Here is a 24,193-nt window from a genome sequence, read left to right on the forward strand (position 1 = left end):
CCAGAAGCGTGAGCGGCCGGCGCGCCGCGTGCCCATAACGTCATCACCTCGCGCCGCCGTCCGCGTCTCACTCCCCCCTCCGCTCTCTTTGCGACACTCGCTTTCCGGCTCGGCGGGGAAAGGAGGAAGAGTGAGGACGCGTCCGTTGTCCTCCGTCCCCCGGGGGTGACCTGGGTCGCCCCCCCCCAGCATGAGCGCGGGGCCCGAGTGTGAACCCCCCGGGAAAAGGGCTCGCCTGAGTTCCGGCTACTTCCCTTCCTCTCAGGCGGTGGTCTCGCAGCCCCTGCCGCCTCCCCGCCGCCGGGAGGAAGGGCCCGGAGCCGGCGGCCCCTCAGCCACCGTGGGGAACAAAGGTGAGCTTCCCTATTTCCCCTCCCCCCCGGTTGATTGAGACGGGGAGGGATGGGAGGCCACCAGGAGATCCCTCTCCTGACCACCGGTGTTCCTTCGCCGTCTGCCTCCCCCCCTTTTAAATTGGGGGCGGTCCCCCCCATCGGAAGCCGCCTTGTGTTCAGCCGTGACTTCAGGCCCTGCTCAACGCGGGATGCCCCCCTCCCCCCACCCCCCACTAAAGATGCTTTCGAGCTATTAAACCTAGTAGGTGGAAACCCCCCCCCCCCTTATTAAAGAGAGGCTGCAGTCAGCTGCAGGTGGTCCTCGACTTTCCACCGTTTCTTGAGTGGCCTTTAGAAGTCACAAGAATTCTTGGGGGGGGAGGAAGTGACATGATTGTTTTTTAATACCTGGGACGGCTGTAGCATCCTCGGAGGGTCACATGATCAAAATTCAAACATACTGCCACTTGTTCCTATTTAGGAGGGTTGCAGAGCCCTGGGTTCATGTGACCTGGCCAGCAAAGCCAACGTGGCAAACAGATTCACTTAACAACAAGTGGCAAGAAAGGCTGCAAGTTGAGGCCTACCTGTAGCTGGATCGAAAGAGTGACACTTTGGTAAACGACACTTGCATATTTGGATACGCAAGGGATGCTGAATACTTTGGTATATTGTCTCAAACTGATGACGTAGCCTCCCTGCCAATTAAATACTAGTGTAAATGTATTAATTTATAGAGGTCTGTTTTAAGATTGGTATGTTTGGTCCAACCTTCCCACTTCCAGTAAAACTACTGTATATTTCCTTCCAGTTTACAAACAAAAGAGGATTACCTCCTGGATGGAGAACAAAGGACCCAGAACTGTAGAATCTGAAAGGTAAAACAAAAACAAGATTCTAACTAACTTTATTTCTGCTGCAGCCTCCTATAGGAACGGCTACTGCCAGATTCTTCCACCAGAATGCTAATAGTCCTCCAAAATGTTAGCTTTTGCTGTTATGAGATGACTTTTAGTGAAGTGTACTTTTATTAACAAAGATGCCAACAAAAAGAAGAAACAGTGTAAGCAGTGATATGTGTCACAAAGCTGATATCAGACACAGAGGGCCTGCTTCTCATTTGGAGCGTTTTGTAAAGGAAGGGTGTTTAATCACACTTGGCTCGGTTTGATTGCTTAGTTTATCCTTGTCATTTTTTAATTACAACTTACTCATTGCAGTATTTTGGGCATTTTTATGGGAAAACACTATACCTGTTGCATGTTATTTGTGTTGTGTGTTGTGGAGCTTTTCAGCTTTTAGAAGCTGTCAATAACCATATTTTTAAAAAAAGTCAGAAAAGAATCCTGTCCTTTGGTATGCTCAAATTTTTTTTAAAAAAAAGCAATATGGGTAATTCCTCAACTTGCAACCACAATTGAGCCCACATTTTTATCTGTCAACCAAGAAAGCTAAGTGACTTTTGCCCCATTTTATGACCTTTATTGCCACATTGGTTAAGTGAATCATGCGTTTAAGTGAGTAACACAGTTGTTAAGTGAATCTGGCTTTCCCAATGATTTCGCTAATCTGAAAGTCACAAAACATGATCAAGTGGCCCTGGGAGATGCTGCAACCATCATAAATACATGGCAATTTCCCAAATACTTGAATTTTAATCAGGTAACCATGGGGATGCTGTAATGGTCATAAGGGTGACAAACGATCGTAAGTCACTTTTTTCAGTACAACTTTGAATCGTCAGTAGACAAATCGTTGTAAGTCAAGGGCTTCCTGTACTATAGCAAATTATAGAAATACTTTAGAAGTACACGGTCCTTTGACCTCATGGTGGAATTAGGATAGAAACTAATCTAGAAAAATTAGAAGGAAAGCAATGCTCAAATCAAGCTTTCTAAAAGCTTTTTAATATTTTACTTCGGAGATAAGCAACTGGGTGCCCTCCAGATGTTGGGATACCAATTGCTAGCAGCCTGGCCAGTGGCATAGAATTGTGTTTCTGTTTTTTTGTACAACACCTTGTATATTTTTTTTTTCAGACAAAGCAAAAGAAGCAACATGGAAGCAGAATCCCAAACGGCCTTTGTTAAAAAAGATCGCATTTTCGACCATGATGCCAAAAAGGTCGAAGGCCTCTTCCAACAGGGCTGCTCAGATTTATCCACAGAAATGAGCACCAAGCAGTATTTTTTTCCTCCAGCTGAGGGCACCTGTAGGGATAATCTATCTGAAGCCGAGGCTCTGAAACAAAGACAGGCAAGCGAGTCCTTGGAAAACATAAATGTTCACCAGGTATACAAAACTGGCACTCAGGCTTGTCAAGCCATTCCTGAAATCCAGGAAAACTGTCCCGCCAGGAAGCTTTCGATAAGCAGCCCCACAAAGATTCCAAATCTAAAACAGGCTTCCAAAGACTGGGCTGCAAAAGAAGCAACTCTGCAGAATCCACAGCTGTTGAAAAATTTCAGCTCTGAGGATCCAGTAGGTGTTAAAGCTGAGCCAGACGAGGCAGACTTGATCCCGGAGAGCCCACTTTCCGATCTTTATGGCTTTCGGGACAGAGATCAGGGGCACTTAGGGGAGTCATCCTCTTTTGAGAAGGAGAGTGAGCCCGAATCGCCAATGGATGTGGATAACTCCAAAAACAGTTGGCAGGGGTCGGAGATGGATGAGGAAATCAGCCCCCTTCTCGAGGACCACGGAGATCTCGATGTGTCGGAAGGACCAGGCAACACCCCCCAGTTCCAGAGGGCAGAGACTGACCCGGATTCCAGAAAGCGACAGTTTGCACCACTGAAAAGTGAAGGAGCCCGATTTAGCCCCAACACCGAAGTAGTGGACAATCCCTGGAAAGATACTGAAAGGCACTCGGAAGTATTGGGACCCTCGCCTCACCTGGCATCGGAGGGCCGAAGTGCCAAGCACGGGGGAAGGAAGGACTCTAAAATTACCTCCCATTTCCCACGGGTCCATAGAGGGGATGAGAAAAGGTATTGCTTCTCTCTCCACCCACCCCCAGTCAGAGGACAGAGGAAAATGGAAAACAGATGTTTTCCATTACAATGTGACAAAATCACCGGATGGCATAGGACAGGAGAAGAGGTTTTAGGGATGGTGCAAAACTCTCTTGAGTTTTTAAAAGGCTTTTCTTTGTTCCATTATTCGATTTTGTCGGTACAAATTTGGAATAAAATACAACTGATCCACTATTCTCACAAAATAATATCAGAAGTTGCAATTTGGAAATGGGCCCCTAATATAGTGATAATAAAGGAAAAATCATTTGTAGTTTTCTGAATTTGATTGCTTTTAAGGATCAGATTCACTAATACTGAAATTGCTGCTGTTTTGCTATTGAGTAATTTGGCTAGTTAGTTTGACATGTTAATGGACAGTACTAAATACAGCTGGTTTCAACATACAACCACAATGGAGCCCAAAATTGCTGTTCCTAAGCAAGATAGCTGTTGTGAATTTTGCCCCGTTTTAAGACCTTTCTTGCTATAGTTGTTAGGTGAAAACCACTGTAGTTGTTAATTTAGTAACACGGTTGTTAAGGGAATCTGGCTCCCCCATTGACTTTGCTTGTCAGAAGGTTGCAAAAGTGGATCACATGACCTTGGGGACGCAGCAATAGTTATAAATACGAGACAGTTGCCAAGCGTCTGAATTTTGATCACGTGGCCATGGGGATGCTGCATTGGTAATAAGTGCAAAAAAGCGGTCATAAGCCATTTTTTTCAGTGCTGTAGCAAATTCAACCAGTCACTACAAATTGTTGTAAATAACAGATTTCCTGTATTTCATCCTTGTTAGTTTTAGTTTTTATTACGGTCCTGTTTCTTGCTAATTGTTTTTCTTTCTTCAATGAACCTTTTAATCTTTCAATGACAGGAGTGAACACCGCCCAGGAAGGAAGCATTGTAGATATACCCCTCCTTCACTCCCAACTAACAAAAAGTGGTTTGGGACCCCAATTGAAGAGATGCGAAGAATGCCAGTCTGTGGGCTTCATCTTCCTCATTTGAGACCATCTGCCAATCATACGGTTACAATTAGAGTATGACATTTCCTTTACTTGCAAATCTTTCCTCCAGAGTGGCCCTGGATCCACTCTCTCCCATTACATCTTGACATTTTGTAGGTTGAGGAAGTACTTACAGTGCTACATTCTGATACTCCCAAACTCTGGGTCTCAGAAAGAGTGAAAATTGGAAGTCAGTGATATCATTCACTCATACAAGCGTAGGTATTAACAGGTTTGGTTTAGTGCTGTGTTAAAACAAAAGTAAGGAAGTGAGAAGCAAAACATCTTCAATGAAAAACTAGAAAGTCCAGTTGTCTCTTGAAAAAAACACCTTTGGGGCAACCATGACCTGGATGACTGAGAAGCTCCATAGACATTTGTTCCCATTTGTCTGCTCAAATGGGACTCAAGGTGGAGAAGAAAGGAAGGAAATCTTGTATCAGTTGTACAAGCAGATTTTTTTAGATGAAGTGTTGTGCCCATACATAAATTGCTAGTCAATTCTGAATATATCTAAGCCAATATGATGTGTTATTTTTCTGTATTTTATTACAGCAACTTGCTACAAATTCATTGAGAAAGAGAAAATCATGTAATATCTATTTGATGTAAAACGAGCATAGGTTGCATTGTATGAAGTAAAGTCAATAATTAGATATAGTTACAGATATTCTCTCTAAATATGTATAAAATATATTTAAATATGTGTAAATATATTCAGGCTTAAAGTCTCTGAAAGTGCGAATGGCACCTAAAGCACCAAGTAACGCAGTTCACAGCTAAATACCCAAATTTGTACAAAAATAACAAGATTTTTTTGGAACATGTCAGAAAAGGTCTCCATATATCAATGCTTCCCAACCTTAAACATTTCTAAAATGTTTGGGCTTCAATGAGTAGAAGAATTTTCAGAGTTGAAGTCCCCACACCTTAAAAGTTGCTAAGGCTGAGAAACAACTTGGCACATGATTTGGTGGTTGCAAAAACCTTGAAGTGTTGCAGATATGGAACTTCAGCTTAAAGGTGATTTGCTTCTGTTTTTCATCCTGTCTTCTCTGTTTCAGGTAGATCTTCTGAAGGAAGGAGAAGTACCTAAACCTTTCCCAACACATTATAAGGATTCGTGGGACAATAAACACGTGAAAATGCCTTGCTCAGAACAGAATTTGTATCCTATAGAGGATGAGGTGAGGCAACGTTACTGCTTAAGCAACAGGATCCTCTGTGTCTCTTAGCTGCCCTCTAAGGGCCTTTTATAATCTTGGTCTTACTGGAGGATCACATTTGTTGACCAATTGTTTCTGATGTGCAGGATGTATTGTCTGTAATCATCAATATATTGTATAAATCTAATATCCATGGCAGCTGTTTTGCTGTTTATAATTAGTAAAACTTTTGTAACAATGACAATTACATTTCCATAAACAAATACTTTCATGATGTATGAACCTGTGGTTCCAGCTTGTTCTATATTCACAAGTAAATTTCAGTATTAGAAAATGATCATTTTATTGGGTAAGTGGTCCCAATTTTACTGGGGTACCTCGGTACTGAGCATTAACTGGTTCCAGGAGGTGCGATGAGTACCAACAATGATGACCAAACGGATTTTCCACATAGGGATCTTCCACATAGTGAGTCACAGGGCAGCTGACAACAAGAAGTTCTAGATTGTGCACGTTGAGTCCCAAACAAGGTTGGACTGTGCAATTCTTGAAAAGCGCTTGCCAAGTTACTGATGGGCTTAGATAAGTCTGAACAGTTAGCACCACTTTTTGCTGGTTACGTTTAGAGATAGTCCCCAACCTATGGCCACGGTTGAGCCCAAAATTTCTGTTGCTAAGCAAGACATTTGTTAAGTGAATTTTGCACTAGTTTATGACTTTCTTTTTTCCAAAGAATTTTTTATTTTTTTTATTCTCTTGCCATTTTAAGTATACATTCATATAATTGTTATTCTTTACATTTATCATTCTTATACATTCATTATTTCATTTAATCAGTTATAATGTACAGTTTGGATTCCTTTATTTACCATCCCTTCCTCCTTTTGTAACACCTTGTTTTCCCTTTCTTTTCCCCCTTCTCTCCTTTCTTCCTTCCTCCTCTCCTTCCTTATTCCCTTACCTTTCTCCTAATCTTCCTCTTCCCCTGCCTCCCCCCTCTCCTTCTCTTCCTCTCCCTTCCATCCTCCTCTCCTTATCTCTTTCTTCTTTCCCCCGTTTTCCTTTCATTCCTCCTCTCTCCCTTTCTTTTTCTATTATTTTGTGTGTATATTTCAAAACTCAGTTTATGTTTCCTTGGAATGGTATTTCCGTCAACCCAAATATAATTTAGTATCATTTCTTATTCCCTTACCTTCGCCAGTCTACCCTAGTTAAGTTTCCATCCCCCTTTAAATCTCGCTCTTGAATATATACTTATATATTTAATATTTTCTTTTCTGTTTTCCCCTTCTTCCCCCCTTTTCCATTTAACAGTGCTTCGCCTGGGTTCTGTATCTTCTCCCTACTTTCTTTTCTAGCTTGCTTTCTCTTGCCAATCATAAAATCTTCCCCATGTCTTGAAGTACTCCGATTCCTCTTTGTCCTTTATCAGTTCATGACTTTTTCTTGCCAGAGTTGTTAAGTGAATCATTGCAGTTATTAAGTTTGTACCATGATTGTTAAATGAATCTGGATTCCCTACTGACTTTGTCAGAAGATCACAAAAGGGGATCACGTGACCACCACCACCACCCGGGGGGGGGGACACCATGACCGTCATAAATACAAGTCAGTTGCCAAGCCTCTGAATTCTGATCATGTGACCTTGGGGATGCTGACTTATAAGCATGAAAAGCGGTCACAAGTCACTTTTTCAGTGCCGTTGTCACTTTGAACGGTCACTAAATGAACTTTTGTAAGCCGAGGACTGCCTGTGTTCTGCCTGTGTTTTAGAGTCCAGAGACTTAAGCCAAAAAGTGATTTGAGAACCTGTTTGCCTCAGGGATCGTCTTCTGGGCTCATGGCCTTGGTTCCTGGGTTCTGCCCACTCTCAGCTCAGTTGGACCGATGAGCAAAAAAAAAAAAAAAGCTTTCTTATTTAAAGGATTTTTTTTTCATTTCTTTCCAATGAATTGAGGGCCACGTGACTTAAAATATTTTTCCCATATTGTATCTGTCGCATGTTTGCATGACTTGCTCACCTTATGTTCTCTTGTGAGGGTTGATCTGAAAACTGGTTTATGGTTCATTGGGATGAAGTTGGTATTGGATTTTGCAGGAGGGAGTATGCATTCATAATTGTAAGGGTTTTAAGGGTTTCATTGTAAGGCTGTGAAGAATATCAAGTCTGTAGGAAATCGGGGTCCTGTAAACACTTTTTTAGCCTGTGTGGGTGGCCATAAAATCAAGTTTCTAGTAGAAAATGTGACACTAAATTATATTACTACTGCAAACCGGGGGGGAGGTGGGAGGAATTGATTACTATGTACAATATTCTTAAATTTTAAGTAAATGCTTAATATTTCCTTCCCGAACAGCAACATAGTTGTAAATTTAGTTAATGTTTTATACATTATACACACACTTTTCTTTGTTCTAATAGGAGAGCAAACCTTAAGACATTGAATGGTTTTAATATGATATACAAATATTTGTTCTTTATCAAGAATGGCGAGAGGACTGCTGGGAGCCGATGGGAATTAATACAGACTTCGCTCCTCAAGAAATTCACATGTTCACGAGATTTGAAGGTAAAAGACTTTTCAGATACAGACTGTAATCAGCCAATCCTCACCTAATCACCAAAGTTTTCATTGCTAGGCCACTGAATTGGCGGTTGGTTTTATAGGGTTGGGTGTGGTGGTTATTTTATTTGGCATGGGCCTTAAGAGAATCACTGCAGTTAAGGGAATCAGTCTTGCGGCGAATTTGCTTCCTCCATTTGCTTGTTAGGAAGTAGCAATCCCGCGGTGGCTCAGCAGTTATAAGGCAGCACTGCAATCTGACTCACTTCTCACTGCCAGGAGTTCTCTCACCAAGCTCAAGGTTTACTTTACTCATCATACAATGAAATTAAATGCCATCTTCAGTGTAAATTATAACTATAAAAATAAAAACACAAGCACACATCCTTCACATGCTATATAATTGAAATTGAAAACCTGATATTGCATTAATATTGCACTATACCATAGAATTCAACATGGTTATTGCCCTGGGATAGAAACTGTTTTTCAGCCTGTTTGTCCTTGTTTTTATTATCCTGTACCGTTCTTCAGATGGTAATAGTTTTAAAAAAAGTGCCCAGGTTGAGATGGATCTTTAAGAATGTTTTGAACTTTCTTAAGGCAGCAGGACCAATAAAGCTCTTCCAAAGGGAGGACAGGGCAACCAATGATCCTCTGAGCAATGACGTTAACCCTCTGGAGCGCTGTCCTGTCTGCCACTGGGCAATTAGCAAAACATACACAAGTGCAGTAAGTTAAAATACTCTCAGGTGCAGCAGTAGAAGGTCACCAGCAGTTTTTCATTCTATTGTTTTTTCCTGAGAAGTCTCAGGTAGTATTATCTCTGCTGGGTCCTTTTGACCAGTGCTGCAATATAAGCACCCCAGGTGAGGTCCTCTTTTAGGATAACACCCAGAAAATTAAAACTGGCCACTTGCTCCACTTGGTCTCCATTGATAAGCAAGGGCTGGATGTCTGATCTATTCCTTCTGTACTCCACTATAAGACTATGGTCTTATAATGTTAAGGTCCTTGGTCTTATTGGTTTTAAGGACCAAGTTATTGTCCCCACACCACAAAAGCAACCGGTCCTCCTCAGGTTGACTAGCCTTCCAGCCTTTCCAGGGTCGGTACAATGAGGACCCTGATTGTTGGGAGTAAGAGGCTGACTCTAAACTGCTTAGAGAAGACTGTAAAGCCCTGTGAAGCAGTATATAAGTCCAAATGCTATTGCTATCTTCCTCCCTCTCTTCCCAGTAGTTAAAATCTAGTGTAGGCAAACTCTGCCCACTGCCATCAGTTTGAATCTCACCAGGCTCAAGATTGACTCAGACTTCCATCCTTTCAAAGTGGGTAATATGAGGACCCAGATTGTTGGGGGCCAGAGGCTAACTCTGTAAACCACTTAAAGAGTGCTGGTAAAGCACTACAAAGTTGTATTTAAGTCTTACCGTATTTTTGGAGTATAACCACTGGAGTATAAGACCCATCAAGACAAAATAAACTGTTGTAACTTTGAAACATCACCAAGGGAATTGTCCTAAGATGAGGACTGCCTCTATTTGCTTTATGGTCCTCCCTGCCTGAGACTCACTGAACACTGCAATTTGGTTTTACAACCTGTTTTTCAAAATGTCGGAGACTTCTGCCATGAGAATGCAAACATTTATGAAATTAGGTTGGGAATGGTTTTTAATAAGGAATCATGGTAGTTAGAAAGCGGCAGAATTTTAGCATTGATTCCTTACTTAAGCTGTATTATTGACTGGCTTGCTGGCTGAGGAAATAACTGCTTTATGCATTTCCAGGAATTTACAAGTAAATGTAACCTTTATCTTAACTATAATCAGTTATAAATGTGGCAGTTGACTTCTTGCTCATCATAGGGATGTTATAGTTACAATTCATCATTTTGGATAAGAAAATACAGTTTCTTATTAAAAGACTGACTTTTTTTGCGGAACCCAGTGATTTTTTTCATAATTTTAAAATGTCAGTGTTAAGAAAGAGAGACAGACATTACACATTAAGAATATTTGCTGGCTGTAGTTACTTACCGGAACTATGCTCTGGTCTAAGTATTTCTTCCCTTGAAGGAATTAAAATAGTACAGTATTTATGCATATAATTTCATCACAATTTCTTGATAGATCCTAACTATATTTAACTGCAATGCCAGTTACAGATATTATTTGCTTCTGGATCATCTCAAATTCTTGTTCTGTTTTCCTTCCCTCCCTCCCTCTCTCCTTCTATCTGTTTTGAGTCAGGAGAGGATATTCTCCATTTAGAATTATTCCAAGTGAATAGGTTTACACCAGTTCAAGAGCTCATTTGGACTACATGCTAGTTTCAGGCTTAAGACTGGTTTAAGGTCCAGCTTACCTGCGCAGTTAGCATCTCTCTGTCTCTCTCTTAAGTTTTGGACTTCTGTGATTGAAAAGTTCCTTAGAAGCTGGAGAGGGGGTTAATATTTCAGTTTCCCCTTTCAGGGATCAGATTGTTTTCTTTTTGGCTTCAAGGAGCAGAAATTCAACAAATTTCACAGCCCTGGTTGTAACAATAATTTGGCAACTTAATCTATGCAAAAAAACTCAGTCTCCTCCTATATGGGCTCAGATTTGACTGATAGCTAGAAGACACTTTACTAGAGACCAGGTTGTGTTGTTGTTATTGTTGTTGTTATTATTAATATTAATTTTATTGACCACCTACCCTACCACAAGGTAACTCTGCACATTAGCTCAAACATAGATTGGATTTCTTGTGGTCAAAGGTTTCATTATTCGTAGCTATGGCTTTTGCACTCACACAGTGACGGCCAATGTAATGAAGCCCACCCCTCTGCTTCATCTCTGCTTGCATTCCGAGCAGGCGGGTGATAAAAATGAATCTGAAAACTGGAATTGATCACCCATGCTCACATCTCAGTGCTTATTCTTCTAAGCTGCCACCTAATCCATTGAGAGAACTGGCTGGCCTTAATATGACAGAATTGCTGTTTAAGCTGAGGCGGGGGGGATGGCTGACTTGAGTGATTGATAAAGTGGAGGAGCTCAGACGAATGACCTCACGCTTCACAGTGAGATGAACATCTGGCAGTGTGGCTGGATTCCCTAACATGAAAAATGGCCCAGAGATTTGTGGCAGACTTGGGTAGCCTAAGAATGGTGTCATTGCACAACTGAGCAGCCAAAATGATGTTATTGGGTGAGTTGATCCAAGAGTCGATGCACATTCAGTTTCTTTATTCAATCAGCCTTAAAGGTGGAGGAAAAAATGGCAATAATTTAAGAGACAGCCAATCAATACTAACTGATTGCTCAGAAATTTGATTATTTTTTAATTTTGCAACATCTCAACATGTATATAGGACTGCCAGTTTGGTCTAGTAATTAAGTCATTGAGCTAAAAAGCAAGAGAGGCTGAGTTCAAGTCCTGCCTTACCTATGAAAGCCATCTGGGTGACTTTGAGCCAGTCCCTTTCTCTCAGCTTAACCTGCCTCACAGGGTGGTGGTGGTTACAGGAAAAAATTGGAGGAGGAAAGTCTGTTGGATATGTTCCCTATCTTGAGTTGTTTGTAAAAATAGTAAAGGCAGGGGATGGATGGATGGATGGATGGATGGAGGAGGGGGGAGGGAGGGAGGGAGAGAAAGAGAGAGAGAGATCAAAGGTTGTGACCACCCAGTACTCCAAGACTAATTCAGTGAAATTAATTTTTTTTTTCAATTTGTGTTTTAACTTTGGGTGGAATTTAAAAGTGGGAATTGGAATAAATGCATTTTTATTCTTATTTGCATCCTTCCCAAGATTCCAAAAAGACATTTCTAAATTTCTACTTTTTCAGGCAGTTTGGAAGGTCTGGGAGGTGCTAAAGTTTCCCATCCCTATTTCTGTCCTTAAAACCCCAAAGCAAGAGAACTAGCTGAAAGGGGGATCACAAGGGGCAATTTTGTTCAGGGAGCCCTGAAGATAGGAATGGAAGTGGGGAGAGATTTTCACTCTCATCCATTATTTTGGAATATACATATTTTTTTCTGCGGGCATCTGTGGTGCTATTACATCTTCTGCTAAGTAGCACTTGGCCAGCAGAGGGTGCAGTGATTCAAAGCTCCTTTTTCCCATTGCCAATGCTTCGCTATATTTTTATCTTGTAGGAAGGCATCCTCAGGTATAATATCACCTATGCCAAGAAATGGGACTTCACAGCCCTTACTGAATTCTGCGATAAGGTAATAAAAAAAATGGAAACATGCAAAAAAATCTCATAATAATAATAATAAAAATACTGCTTCCTATCGTTGAATGTGATTTGAATGGGTATGTTTTCATTAATTTTATTTTATATATACTTGTAGTTAACTAAACGTGCCTAGTGGGGAATTCATAGAGGTCAAAGAAAAATTGGAAGAAATCTTATCTCTGTGTGAGTGTGTATTTTAGGTACTCTGTGAACATATAGGTAGTCCTTGACTTACGGCTACAATTGAGCCCAACATTTCTGTTGTTAAGCAAGATAGTTGTTAAGTGAGTTTTTCCCCATTTTATGACTTTCCCATTGACTTTGCTTGTCAAAAGGTCGCAAAAGGGGACCCCATGACCCCGGGGCTTTGCGACCGTCATTAAGTACAAGCCATTCTGAATTTTGATCATGTGACCAGGGGATGCGGTAATGGTCGTATGAAAAATAGTCAATGTCCCCTTTTCCCCCCAGTGCTGTTGTAACTTAGAAGAGTCACTAAACGAATGAGTGTAAATGGAGGACCCCCTGTGACCTCTTTTTCTTTCCAATTAACGGGTCTTTTTTTTTTTAAATGCTCCCTCTGGGAATAGCAATAATTAATCCTTAAGTGCCATTGTCCCCTTAGTGCTTTCTGATGAACAGGCAGAGAGCCTGACCCTGATTATTCCAGTCGTAAATAAGAGACGGAAGAAGGTGAGAAGGAGCCCAGGCGCTCTTTCATTTGACTCTGCAGCCCAGCTCTGTCTCAGTCATTGACAAGAGCCCTCGGGATTTATGGCTGGGGTGCTTGGCCCCTCAGGAAGGAACCAGCCATAGCCTCACACAGTACAGGCAGCTATAAGAAGATGATGAAGAGCATATGCGGTTCTCTAGTTTGGCTGCATTGCCTCACCGATGCTTTTCTGCAAAGGGTATTGCTTAGGTTATTCTCAGAACGCAAATACCATCAGCAGAGAATTGATTCCAGCAGCATATTTAGGGAGAACATCCAACTGTGGATGTGTTCTATCACCTGGCTTTCAAAAAAAAGAATCAAAGATTGGGGATTTGATGCAATGAAATTGACGGGGTCAGTGAAGGCATGCCACTAATCAAGGAGACAATCCACCTGGATCTAGGGAGACAGTGAGGACAGTGAACCGGTGGAAGGACTTGCCTCCAGAAGTTGTGATTGCTCCCTGGAGGCTTTTTGAGAAGCGATTGGACAGCCATTTGTCTGGAATGGTATGGGGTTTCCTGTCTGAGTAGGGGGTTGGACGAGCCAGACCCAAATCCTGCAGCGGTTCTTCATAAATTTTAGTCTCCAGGCCTTTGATCATCTTAGTTGCTCTTCTCTGAACTTTTCGGAAAGTCTCAATATTTTTTTTATAGTATGATGACCAAAATTGGTTGCAGTGTTCCAGATATGATCTTAATAGGGTTTTATAAAGCTGTACTAATACTTCACGTGATCTTGATTCTCTGCCTGTGTTTGTACAACCCAGGATTGTATTAGCTTTTTTGGCTGCTGCTGCACACAGCTGGCTCATATTCAAATGTTCATCCACTAAGACTCTCACAGTTACTGTTTTTGAGAAGTAAAAATGGAAGAGGAGAGAGATAACTTACGCAATTAAACTGGGCCTGTTTTCTTGTGTTTGCTTATTTTTTGCCTATCGCATTAATTAATGTTTCTTGCATGTTGAAGTCTTGATTTTTATACACTGCTTGTTCTATCACAATTCAAAACACAGTTAGTTTGGTAACTCCAGGCAAGTTTTGAATTACAATTCTGGTTTATTTTTGCTGTTAGTTACAGTTCTGGTTATTTTACCTTGCGATTCACCTCATTAGTGTAAGCCACCCAGAGAGCTTAAAGGGCTGTTGGGCTGTTTAGTTTTTCTTTTAATTATTTCATTAATTAACATATTAGCAAGGGCTAATCTCCATGCAGGAGATTCTTGCTGTTTTGAAAATGAAAAAAAAAGCGCCCCTTTGAGAGGACAACCCTGACCTGTACGATTGAAAATCTCCATAGACAAAAGGAGCCACAATAAATCTCCATCTTTTCCTGCCCTTTCTAGCTGCTGGCCCTTTAGAGGTGTACAAAAATGCCACATTTCTGATTCCCCCCCCCCCCACTTCTCTGAGCCACAAAGCCCATGTGTTGTTTTGAGACTTTATAATTAAGATGCCCTGAATTTTATTTTAAGAGAACATGATCTGTATAAGACACAGCTCTCTTTGTTTTCTCTTAATTTTCAAAAAAATGACAGAAGAGGGAGCTCTTGTCTTTCTCAGATAATTTTGTTCCCCAATGCTGCCTGTGAAAGGTTAAATGTATTTATTTATTCATTAAATGTGTTACTAAATGTATTAATAAATTAACATTACCGTTCACCCATCTTTATCATGGGGTAACTCTAAATTGACAGCATGGTTGAAAGTTCAAATATTGTTTTCAGTATCAAAGTTTTTTTATTAATCAAAATATAAAATACAAAGAAAAATGAAAATGCCGGGAAGGGAAAGGAGGAAAATAGGAAAAAGTGTAAGGGAAAAGGGAGAGAGAGAAAAAAAGAAAAGCATTGACTTCCCTCTCTTTTTAGTGCAATAGAATAAGATAACATAACAACATGTTCTTTCCAGTTCTTTAATCCATATAATTCTTCTATTAATATACATGTTTAGATTAATATATATTTGTTTTGTATATATTTATATATATTTCCCTAATCGCCCCTTAAGTTCCACTGGTATTCACATTTTTATACATATTTAGTAGTACAGTCATTCAAAGTCTATTTTGCCCTTTCTTTATATCCATTTATATTACAATATTATCCTGATATCTGTCACACTGCTAAAATAATAATCCAACTTGTATAACTCTGGTATTAATACACATTGAAATATTTTCATAAAATTATTATTTTACTCTATTTTCTCTTATCCTTCATCTCGTACCCGCATCTGATCCTTTAATCTTATTTTCTTTTTAGTTTTCCTCCCATATTTGTCTCTTGGGTCTTTTTTTTTTTTGTACATTTTTTTTTTAAAACAGACATAGACAAACAAGACCATAAGGCCATCTTTCATTACATTCAGTGTGTCAATTGGTTACAAAATTTTTGTGCATCCTTTCCATAGTCATTACTTGCAATTTATATAAAAACACATATTAACAAATCCGTGTGTGTGTGTGTGTGTGTATAATCAATTATTTGTTTGACTAGCACTATTTATTCCTTCATTTTCAACAATATACTTAATATTGGGATCATTTATGTTGTAATAATTCATTACATCATCTTCAATCTATCCAATAATAATAATAATAATAATTCTTGTGGTATTTCCGTATACAAACGGACAAAATACTGGCGCATAATACACCAGACATCACACTGGTTGAGAAAAATAAGGTCACAATCATAGACATCGCAATACCAGGTGATAGCAGGGTCGCCGAGAAGGAACATGAAAAAATCGCAAAATACCAGGACTTAAAAATCAAAATTCAACGACTATGGCACAAACCAGCAGTGGTAATTCCAGTGGTAATTGGCACACTGGGTGCTATTCCAAAAGCACTGGAATTACATTTAAAACAATTAAAAATTGACAAAATCACCATCAGTCAAATGCAAAAAGCCACACTGCTTGGATCTGCATGCATATTACGAAAATATGTTACGACGTCCTAGGCCCCTGGGTGGGGCCCGACTAGTAACCAATGCCAAATCCGGTGAAACAACTGGCCTCTGTGATACAATTTTATAATAATAATAATATCTTTATATTATATTCAATATCATTCTATTATTCTTGTATTAATAGATTTCTATAATATCTTTCATTTCCATGTTTTTTTTATCCAGCCATTGATAAAATAAATCCATGTCTTATAAAATTGTTTGTCTTCTTGTTCTCTAATTTCAAATGTCAATTTACTCATTTCAGCACATTCCATTACTTTGTAGATAACTTCCTCCTGCATTGGTATTTTCTCATTTTTCCAATTTTTAGTAAATACAATTCTAGCTGCCGTTAATACATTTACAATCAAGAATTTCAATTCTCTATATGTTTCTGGTATAATTCCCAACAAAAAGATTTCTAGTTTAAAGTCTATATGTTTTTGTATCATCTTTTCCAACCTTTTCCAAGTGTGGATTTTAGTCCAATATCTTTTAGCTTCTATACAAGTCCACCATATATGATAATATAAACCCGGTATCTGATGACATTTCCAACACTTTTCCGATTTATTCTTGAACATTCTTGCTATTCTCGTCAGGGATAGGTGCCACCTGTAAAACACCTTATACAAATTTTCTTTATATGCTGTTGACATGGTCATTTTATAATTTTGCGACCACAATTTCCGCCAATTCTCTTAAGTCGATCCCACATCCAAAAAATTTCCCCCCAAGCAATCATGGATTCTTTAACTTGTTCTTCTTCTAACTTAACCTCTAATAAGTATCCATACAGTTTTTTAATTACCTTTTCATCGGTACCTATCAAAATTTTATCTAGCTCAGTCATTTTATCATGGAAACCTTCCATTTTAAGATCTTTATCATATCTAGAATGTATTTGCGCATATGAAAACCAGTTCATCTTTATACCTTGCTGTTCCAAGTTCTTGCATCGATTTAAGTTCACCCTTTGCATTCAATATTTCACCATATCTAACTGTTTGTTCCTTTTTGTATGTTATTGAATATGAAAATGCTTCAATAGTTGATAACCAACGGAAACACAACGGTTCCTGCAATGTCTTATAAAATTCCACTGGCAATCCATCCGGACCTGGAGCTTACCATTGTTTTGTTTTTTAAGTGCTTCAGTTAACTCCATCATCGTTATATTGCCTTCTAACATTGTTTTAGTTTCTTTAGGTATCTGGGGCAAGTTCACTTTCTGTAAATACTGTTTAGCTCCTCCCTCTTCTATATTCTCTTGTTCATACAATTTCCCATAGTAATCTATAATTTTTTCTTCTCTTCATTTACATGACAAATTTGCTCTTGATCATCCATTAATTGCAGTACTTTTCTTGATTCTCTTTTTTCAATTAGTACGTTAACCATCTGCCTGATTTGTTTGCATTTTCAAAATAGTTCTGTTTAGCACCTCTAATTTTTTGTGCTAATTCCTCCTAAAAATGAACACAATTAAACATAAAATGGGATTAATGGAAAAATTAATCCCATTTTATGTTTAATCGTGTCCATTTTTATTTTGATGTCCTTTTTTTGTGGAGATTTCTGTAATTCTTTTTCAAGTCTCTTGTAGTCATCGTCTAGTACTTTGAAGGCTTGTCTTTTCTTTGTATTTCTTTTCCTTGTATAGTCTATTATCAAGCCTCTGGCATAGGCCTTCATTGTGTCCCAAAGATTCTGCGTTGATGTGTCTTCTTTTCTATTTTCTTTGAAAAAGAAAGCCAATTCTTTCTACATTTTACATACAAAGTCCTTCTCTTTTAATATAGTATTGTTTAATGTCCATCTAGATCTTCTCCTTTGTCATTTCCATTTGATTGTCATTGATTATGGTCTGCCCAGGTACTTGTTTCTATGTCAATTTCCTGTATGTTACAAATCAATTCCCATATCGTGTAACCCATATCGTATCTATTCTGGACCATGATGAATGTGTATTTGAATAGAAGGTATATTGTTTATTTGTGGGATTTCTTTCTCCCCATACATCTTTTAAGTCTATTTCATCAATCATTTTAAAGAAGGATTTTGGAAGAGTCTTTCTATTTAATTTAGTTATTTTTTGCGTTTTATAGTCCATGTTCTGGTCTACAATTCCATTAAAATCTCCCATCATATAAATATTGACATGGTCCAATTCAATTATTTTCATGTGTAGTTTTCTATAGAATTCATTTTAATTGTCATTGGGAGCATAAATTGCTATTGAAAGTATTTTCTTATTATTGTCCATAATTTCCACCATCAAGATTCTTCCATCATCATATGTATAAATTTGTTCTGCTGGAATTGTATTTTTAATGTAAAAGACCACTCCTCTTTTCTTACATCTTGCCAATGCAGTAAATATTTTCCCTAACTTTGGCTGAACCAATATTTGTTCATGTTGCTTTTGGATATGTACTTCTTGTAAGCAGATTATGTCCAATTTTAGTTTCTCTAATTTATGAAATGTTTTCCTTCTTTTCATAGCTGAATTAAGTCCATTTATATTGATTGCAATCAATTTTTTCTCTTCCATGTTTGTTTCTTATAAGTAGGATTTATTGCTCTAGTAGATCTCGGTTCACGTTGTTCTCTGATGTCAATGCCGCCAACTGCTCCTTCTTTCTCAGTCTCAACTGTGCACTCCTCTTGGAATTCAATTAGTGATTCTTCTTTTCCTGTCACCTCATCATTCCTTTTCAAATGTTCTGCATAAAATAGTTCTGCTTTCTCAGTTGAATCTATTCTGTAACTTTGTCCTTGCCATGCAAACATAAGACCTTCTGGTATCAGCCATCTGTAATTAACACCTTTTTAAAGTAGGATTCTAGTCAAGAATTGGTATTCTCATCTCTCTCACTCTTCTTGGTATTTGTTTCAAAACTACAATTTCCTTGCCTTTATATTCCAGTTTCTTGTCTCTTGCCTTTTGTAGTATTTGTGTCTTAATTGCTTTCTTAGTAAATCTTATATGAACTTCTCTAGGGAGACCGTTTCTCGCTGCATATCTTGTATAGACTCGAAACACCTTATCTATACCGTCCACCATCTTCTCTTTGGTTATCTCCAGGGCATCTGCCAGAATTTCTATCATTATTTCTGCGAAATTTTCTCCCTTTTCCTCTTCAATGTTTTGGAATCTGAGATAAAATTCTGATCGATCATTCTCCCATTCCAGTATTCCACTGTTGCCTTTTTCCACCACATTCAATCAGCTGTCAATATCTCCAATTTTCTTATTTCTTTGTTCATCTTTTTCTTCAATTTTTTGAAGTCTTTCCTCATATTTTATCATTTGGTGAATACTCTCAATTTTTTCATCTGTTTTCTCTGTTTTTTGTTCAATGCTCTCTGCTCTTTGTTCTATCGTTTCTATTCTTTTCTCAATATTTTCTGTTTTCATTTGTATTTTTTGTATTCCTTGCATAATCATCTGAAGTGTCACTTCCTTATCCTTGTCCTTTTCCTGTTGCAATATTGTTTGTATTGATCTTTGTCCTCCCAATGGTGAAGAAGAGGAAGTTGGTATTGCAGAGCCAATCTTCGATATTTTTTTACTCATTTTCAAAGAATTGATCTAGTTGAGAAGTACAAAATTTCCAATTCTTCTGTCAGTTATAATCCCAAGTAACCATAGAACAAGAAAAGAGGAGGAAAAAAGAGAGAGAGAAAAACAAAAAAGAAAACAAAATCCAGTGGAAAAAATGAAAAGGGGAAAAAAGAAAATAAGTGTCTATATATACATCCAAAAAAATAGGAAGGAAAAGGCAAAAAGGGAACACTTCTTTAAAAAAAGAAGAAAGAAAAGAGCCAAGCTAGGAAAGAAAAGAGCCAAGCTTCTTTGCAGCAAGCCTCAAACAGCTGGCAATGGCTAAATGAGAGGGAAAGTAAGGGAGTGGGGAAAAATGACAAGGTTAAAACACTGCCACTATGTAAGATCCAAACTCTTATGTTGAATTTAGATAAATTTGACAGTTCTCTCTTCAAGGTCACAACAGACTTCTTTCTTCCGTTTCCAGCCTTTCTTTCAAGCCCAAGCTCCACATGCTAATAGTATCCCAAAGGAGAACCTGAATAAACAATTCTCCATGCTCATTCCACTATCATTTCATAAACAAATTCAAAGTCCTTGAAGTATAACGCCGGGTCTTAATTTTCCTCTAAACACTCATACATGAAAAAACAAAACAATATTTCCATTCCTCTTCAGTGGCAGTGTTCTCTTTCACTTTCCCTTACTTCCCTTATTCTCAAAAAATAAAAATAGAAAAGAAAGTTCAAAAACGATGTATGGTTAACACATTGTAAGCAATAAATAGTAGGAAAAATGATCTATGACAGTGGAAATTGTTATGTAAGTTATTTAAAAAGTAAAAGACAAAGAAAGAGAAAAAAAACCCAGTCCAGTTTAAAAATAAAAGACGTTTGTAGAAATCCAGCCAAATTGCAGCAATAAAAAGTGGGGGGGGGGGACTCTCAACCTGACTTTGGTTTAATTTCACCACTTATCCACTTCAGTCTTCAATTTTAATTTTAGTCTGTTAGGGTGTTCTCTCAAATAATAGTGAATAAAAGTCCTCTCCCCAAAATGACACACTTTCTCCTATTCTTGGCACTGTCCGCAGCAGCTTTAATGGCTGCCTTGTAGTCGCTGGAAAGAAAGGCCTTTCCTGGATCAACCAGGGACTTTGCAATGTCCCTGGGATCGGCAGGATGTGCCCTTCACTATCACCATCTCTACGGGACGGTTTAGGTCCCAAAGAACCGTCCAGCAGGAGAGATATCGACAGCGATCTCAGAGTTACAAAATCGCACATCGTGTCGCTTCAGCGTCAGACCCCTCCCTTGGGTCTTTTATTCCCTCGATTTGCCTATGCAGTCTAAATTTCCCTCCCAACTCTACCTTTTCCCACTAATTCCAAAACTAACCATTCCACCTCCTATGTCTTTTCCCCAGTTCTCTTTTGTTTCTCCCATTCCCTTTTAAAATCTTTTACATTATTTCCCTCCTTTTTTAGTTCCTTAATCACTGTTCATTTTGAAAACATCTCCTCCTTGTTATCTTCTTTCTCTCTACAGTCCCCTCTGTTTCTTCTGGTAGCTCCATTCTTTCTTCCTTGTTCTGATCATTGTCTGTTATTCTTTGCATTAAATTTCCCAATTTTTGGTCTATACGATCAGATATTTTCTCAATGCTTTGAAAAAGCTCCATTCTGTTTAAGTTCTCCTCACTTCATTAATTCAGAAAGTCAAGCTTCCAAGTCACAATTTTAAATGTCTAATCAGTAGTAAGTCCAAAGAGTTTGAGTTCACCAGGAAGTTATCCAGGCCTCTTCAAATTACCTTATATGTTCAATAATATTCAATGATGTTCAGGGGCTCTTAACTGAAGTCCTTAGTTAATAATCAGATCTCTAGTGGTCTTAGGATAGGTCTGTATTTAACAGATATTTCCAGTTGTTTTTTTGAATAGTGATTTCCAAGTTTGCATATTTCCCTTTTCGTCAGCAGATGGCGTTCGTGCTTTTAAAATGCACTCAATACCACTTTTTTAACTTTGAGGAACCAAGTTTCTATTTATTATTTAAAAAGCAGATTTTTTTTCCTTCTTCAATTTTCTGGTATTTTTCCTATGTGCCCATTCGCAACTTCAGTAAATAGCTTTAAAGATGCTTCTCTCTTGGATTTCTCGGGTCAACTTCCAATAAAAAATATTTTCTCACCCAGCTCACACTCCATTCACTTTCTCCTCTCCAGCACAGGCTTGGGTCTTCAGGCTGTCTCCAGCTTCATGGCAGCCATTTTGACTACCGCTACTTCTCATTGTCAGATGAGGGAGCTTTCCCAGTCAGGGAGGAGAGATGCGGTTCTCCTTGACCTGCCAGGCGGTCCCATCTTACTTCACACACACACACACCCTTCAGGGGGGATGTGGTCCGAAATAGGACCCTCTGACAGGGAGAGGTTGGAGCTGACTGCAGAGCTTGCAGATCAGGCTACCGGGCACCGGAAATACAAGCGGAATTCCCAGGGACTGCGTCCTTAATAGGAGGCATCAATTAGTTGTGTACCAGAATCATCTTTTCATAACTCATCTAGAGCAAAGGACAGGTCATGGACCTAAGGAAGTTTTTCCTGGATTTTAGTCTCTGCTGAGCTGGTTGTAGACCAGACTGATAAGGCTGCCCTATCTCATAATTTTTTTGAGCTGGTCATCCTTTTTTGGAGTCTCCTTCAGCCAATCCTTTGTCCATGATGTAAGGCCTCTGGTTGATAAGGACGTTTTCCGGCATCACCAAGAAGGGATGAGGAGGCCCGGTGTGGCCTGCCTTGCCCTTGCTTCCATATCTGTCTAGTAGCACGGCTGAGGAACAAGAGAAGGGCTTAATGGGGAAATTAAGCCCCACCAGAAATGCTCATTTGGAGACCAAACGGCCCATTGAGCAAACTCAGTCGAAAGCACATCAGCTTCTTCTCCCCCATATTCCTCGTCCATCATCTGCACACAGAGTTCACCGAGAAAAGTCCAGAGAAGTTCTGGAAGGAGACTTGTGGGTCCCATTTCCCTACTCTGGAAGGCGGGAAGGAACGGACACCCTCAAGAGCAGAGGCATTGCCTGGACGGCACCATATGGATCAAGGGATCTCCTGGCAAGGAAGGGAGAGTCTATGCTAACTCTCTTTTTTGTTTAGTGACTGTTTGAAGTTACAATGTTATTGAAAAAAATGACTTATGACCGTTTTTTCACATTTACGACCATTGCAGTATCCCCATGGTCACATTATCAAAATTCACACGCTTGACAACTGACTCATATTTATGACGGTCGCAGTGTCCCGAGTCACATGATTCCCTTTTGCAACCTTCTGACAGGCAAAGTCAATGGGAAAGCCAGATTCCCTTAACAACAGTCTGACTAATGTAACAACTGTGGCAAGAAAGGTCATAAAATAGGGCAAAACTCACTCAACAACTGTCTCACTTAGCAACAGAGATTTTGGGCTCAATTGTGGTCATAGGTCAAAGACTAATGTATTTAAAAACAAAGTCTAGTGTATTATTCACATTTTAATCATCTTGTGGTTTAAAGTTCCCTAAACTGTCAATTTAGGGAAGAAACTTGGAGGGGAGGAAGAAGCTTCATTGTTGCTGGTTGCTTGGCTTGCATTTTGGAAAGATCTGTGATGAATCTGAAAGATGGACGTTTTGTTGCACAGCTTATGAACAGTGCCCAATGTCTGTCTTGGGGGAAAGATGGAAATTAAACAAGGAACTCAGAACAAGTTCCTCAATGCTGTTTTGAAAACAGCAAAACTGCCACTTTCATAACACTTAATAAAGAGAGTAAGTTGGTATTGCTGGGTCTCTTAAACAGTTGAAGTCATTAAAAGGCAGCCTCACATGTCAAGAGCGATACACCTGAGAGATTGTTGTCATCCTGGATTGGCAGGAGAAATATTTTACCTTCTGGAAAGAAAATTAGAGAGCGCCAAATTAACTACTCACATCTCAGCTGTCATCTCCCTTTTCCAAGTGTCAGTTTATGAGTCTGATAAATGTCAAATGTTCCATTTCACTGTCTTCTAATGAGGCTCTTCTCTGTATATTCCAATATAATAACTCTTTCGGTGTTTTATTCAAAGATTACTTCATTCACTCTGTTTGTGTTTTTCTTATCAAAATTTATTTTAAGATAGTGAAGGTCTTTCGGTATATATTATCCTGGTGGATTTATTTTATGTCGTAACTCCCAAAAAGAGAGTGGAAAGAATTTATAGCTAGTCCTCCTTAATAAACACTTATTCAGCAATCCTTCAAAGTTACACCTCACTGAACATGCGTTACTTACAGCTCAGTTCTCGTAGCCGCAGCCAGTGTGATGTCACGTGATCCTAACTGAATCCCGTGATTGGGATTTGCAATCTTCCCAGCCAGCTTCTGACAAGCAATGTCAGTGGGGAAGCCAGCAGGAAGACGGAAGTCATTGTCATGAAATACTCACTTAATAAACCAGGGTGATTCGCTTAATGGGGGCAAATGAGACAGGGACCCAGGTATATGACATCACGCTTTATGACCATGTTGCTTAGCAACAGATTTTTCGGTCCTGTTTACTGCCGTTGAATGAGGATGAGCTGCACTTTGCTAAAAAGAATTAGTTTTCCGATCTTTTCAGGAT

General features: G+C 39.2%; 1 protein-coding gene across 1 annotated transcript in view; it reads left to right on the forward strand.

Annotated features, from left to right (window-relative positions):
- Positions 1-101: 101 nt before the first annotated feature.
- The window catches only part of LOC148042504 (poly(ADP-ribose) glycohydrolase-like), a 73,743-nt gene continuing 49,651 nt past the window's right edge, over positions 102-24,193 (forward strand). Inside the window, exons 1-7 of the mRNA XM_087701871.1 lie at positions 102-353; positions 1,147-1,213; positions 2,375-3,325; positions 4,230-4,395; positions 5,427-5,549; positions 8,015-8,098; positions 12,233-12,307. Of these exons, the coding sequence (XP_087557997.1) occupies positions 191-353; positions 1,147-1,213; positions 2,375-3,325; positions 4,230-4,395; positions 5,427-5,549; positions 8,015-8,098; positions 12,233-12,307 (1,629 nt within the window). The 5' untranslated portion in view covers positions 102-190. The remainder of the gene's footprint in view (positions 354-1,146; positions 1,214-2,374; positions 3,326-4,229; positions 4,396-5,426; positions 5,550-8,014; positions 8,099-12,232; positions 12,308-24,193) is intronic.

The sequence above is a fragment of the Thamnophis sirtalis genome, unplaced genomic scaffold (genome assembly GCF_051295495.1).
Source record: "Thamnophis sirtalis isolate CommonGarterSnake01/CBP01778 unplaced genomic scaffold, rThaSir2_p1.2 scaffold_15, whole genome shotgun sequence".
Lineage (NCBI taxonomy): Eukaryota > Metazoa > Chordata > Lepidosauria > Squamata > Natricidae > Thamnophis > Thamnophis sirtalis.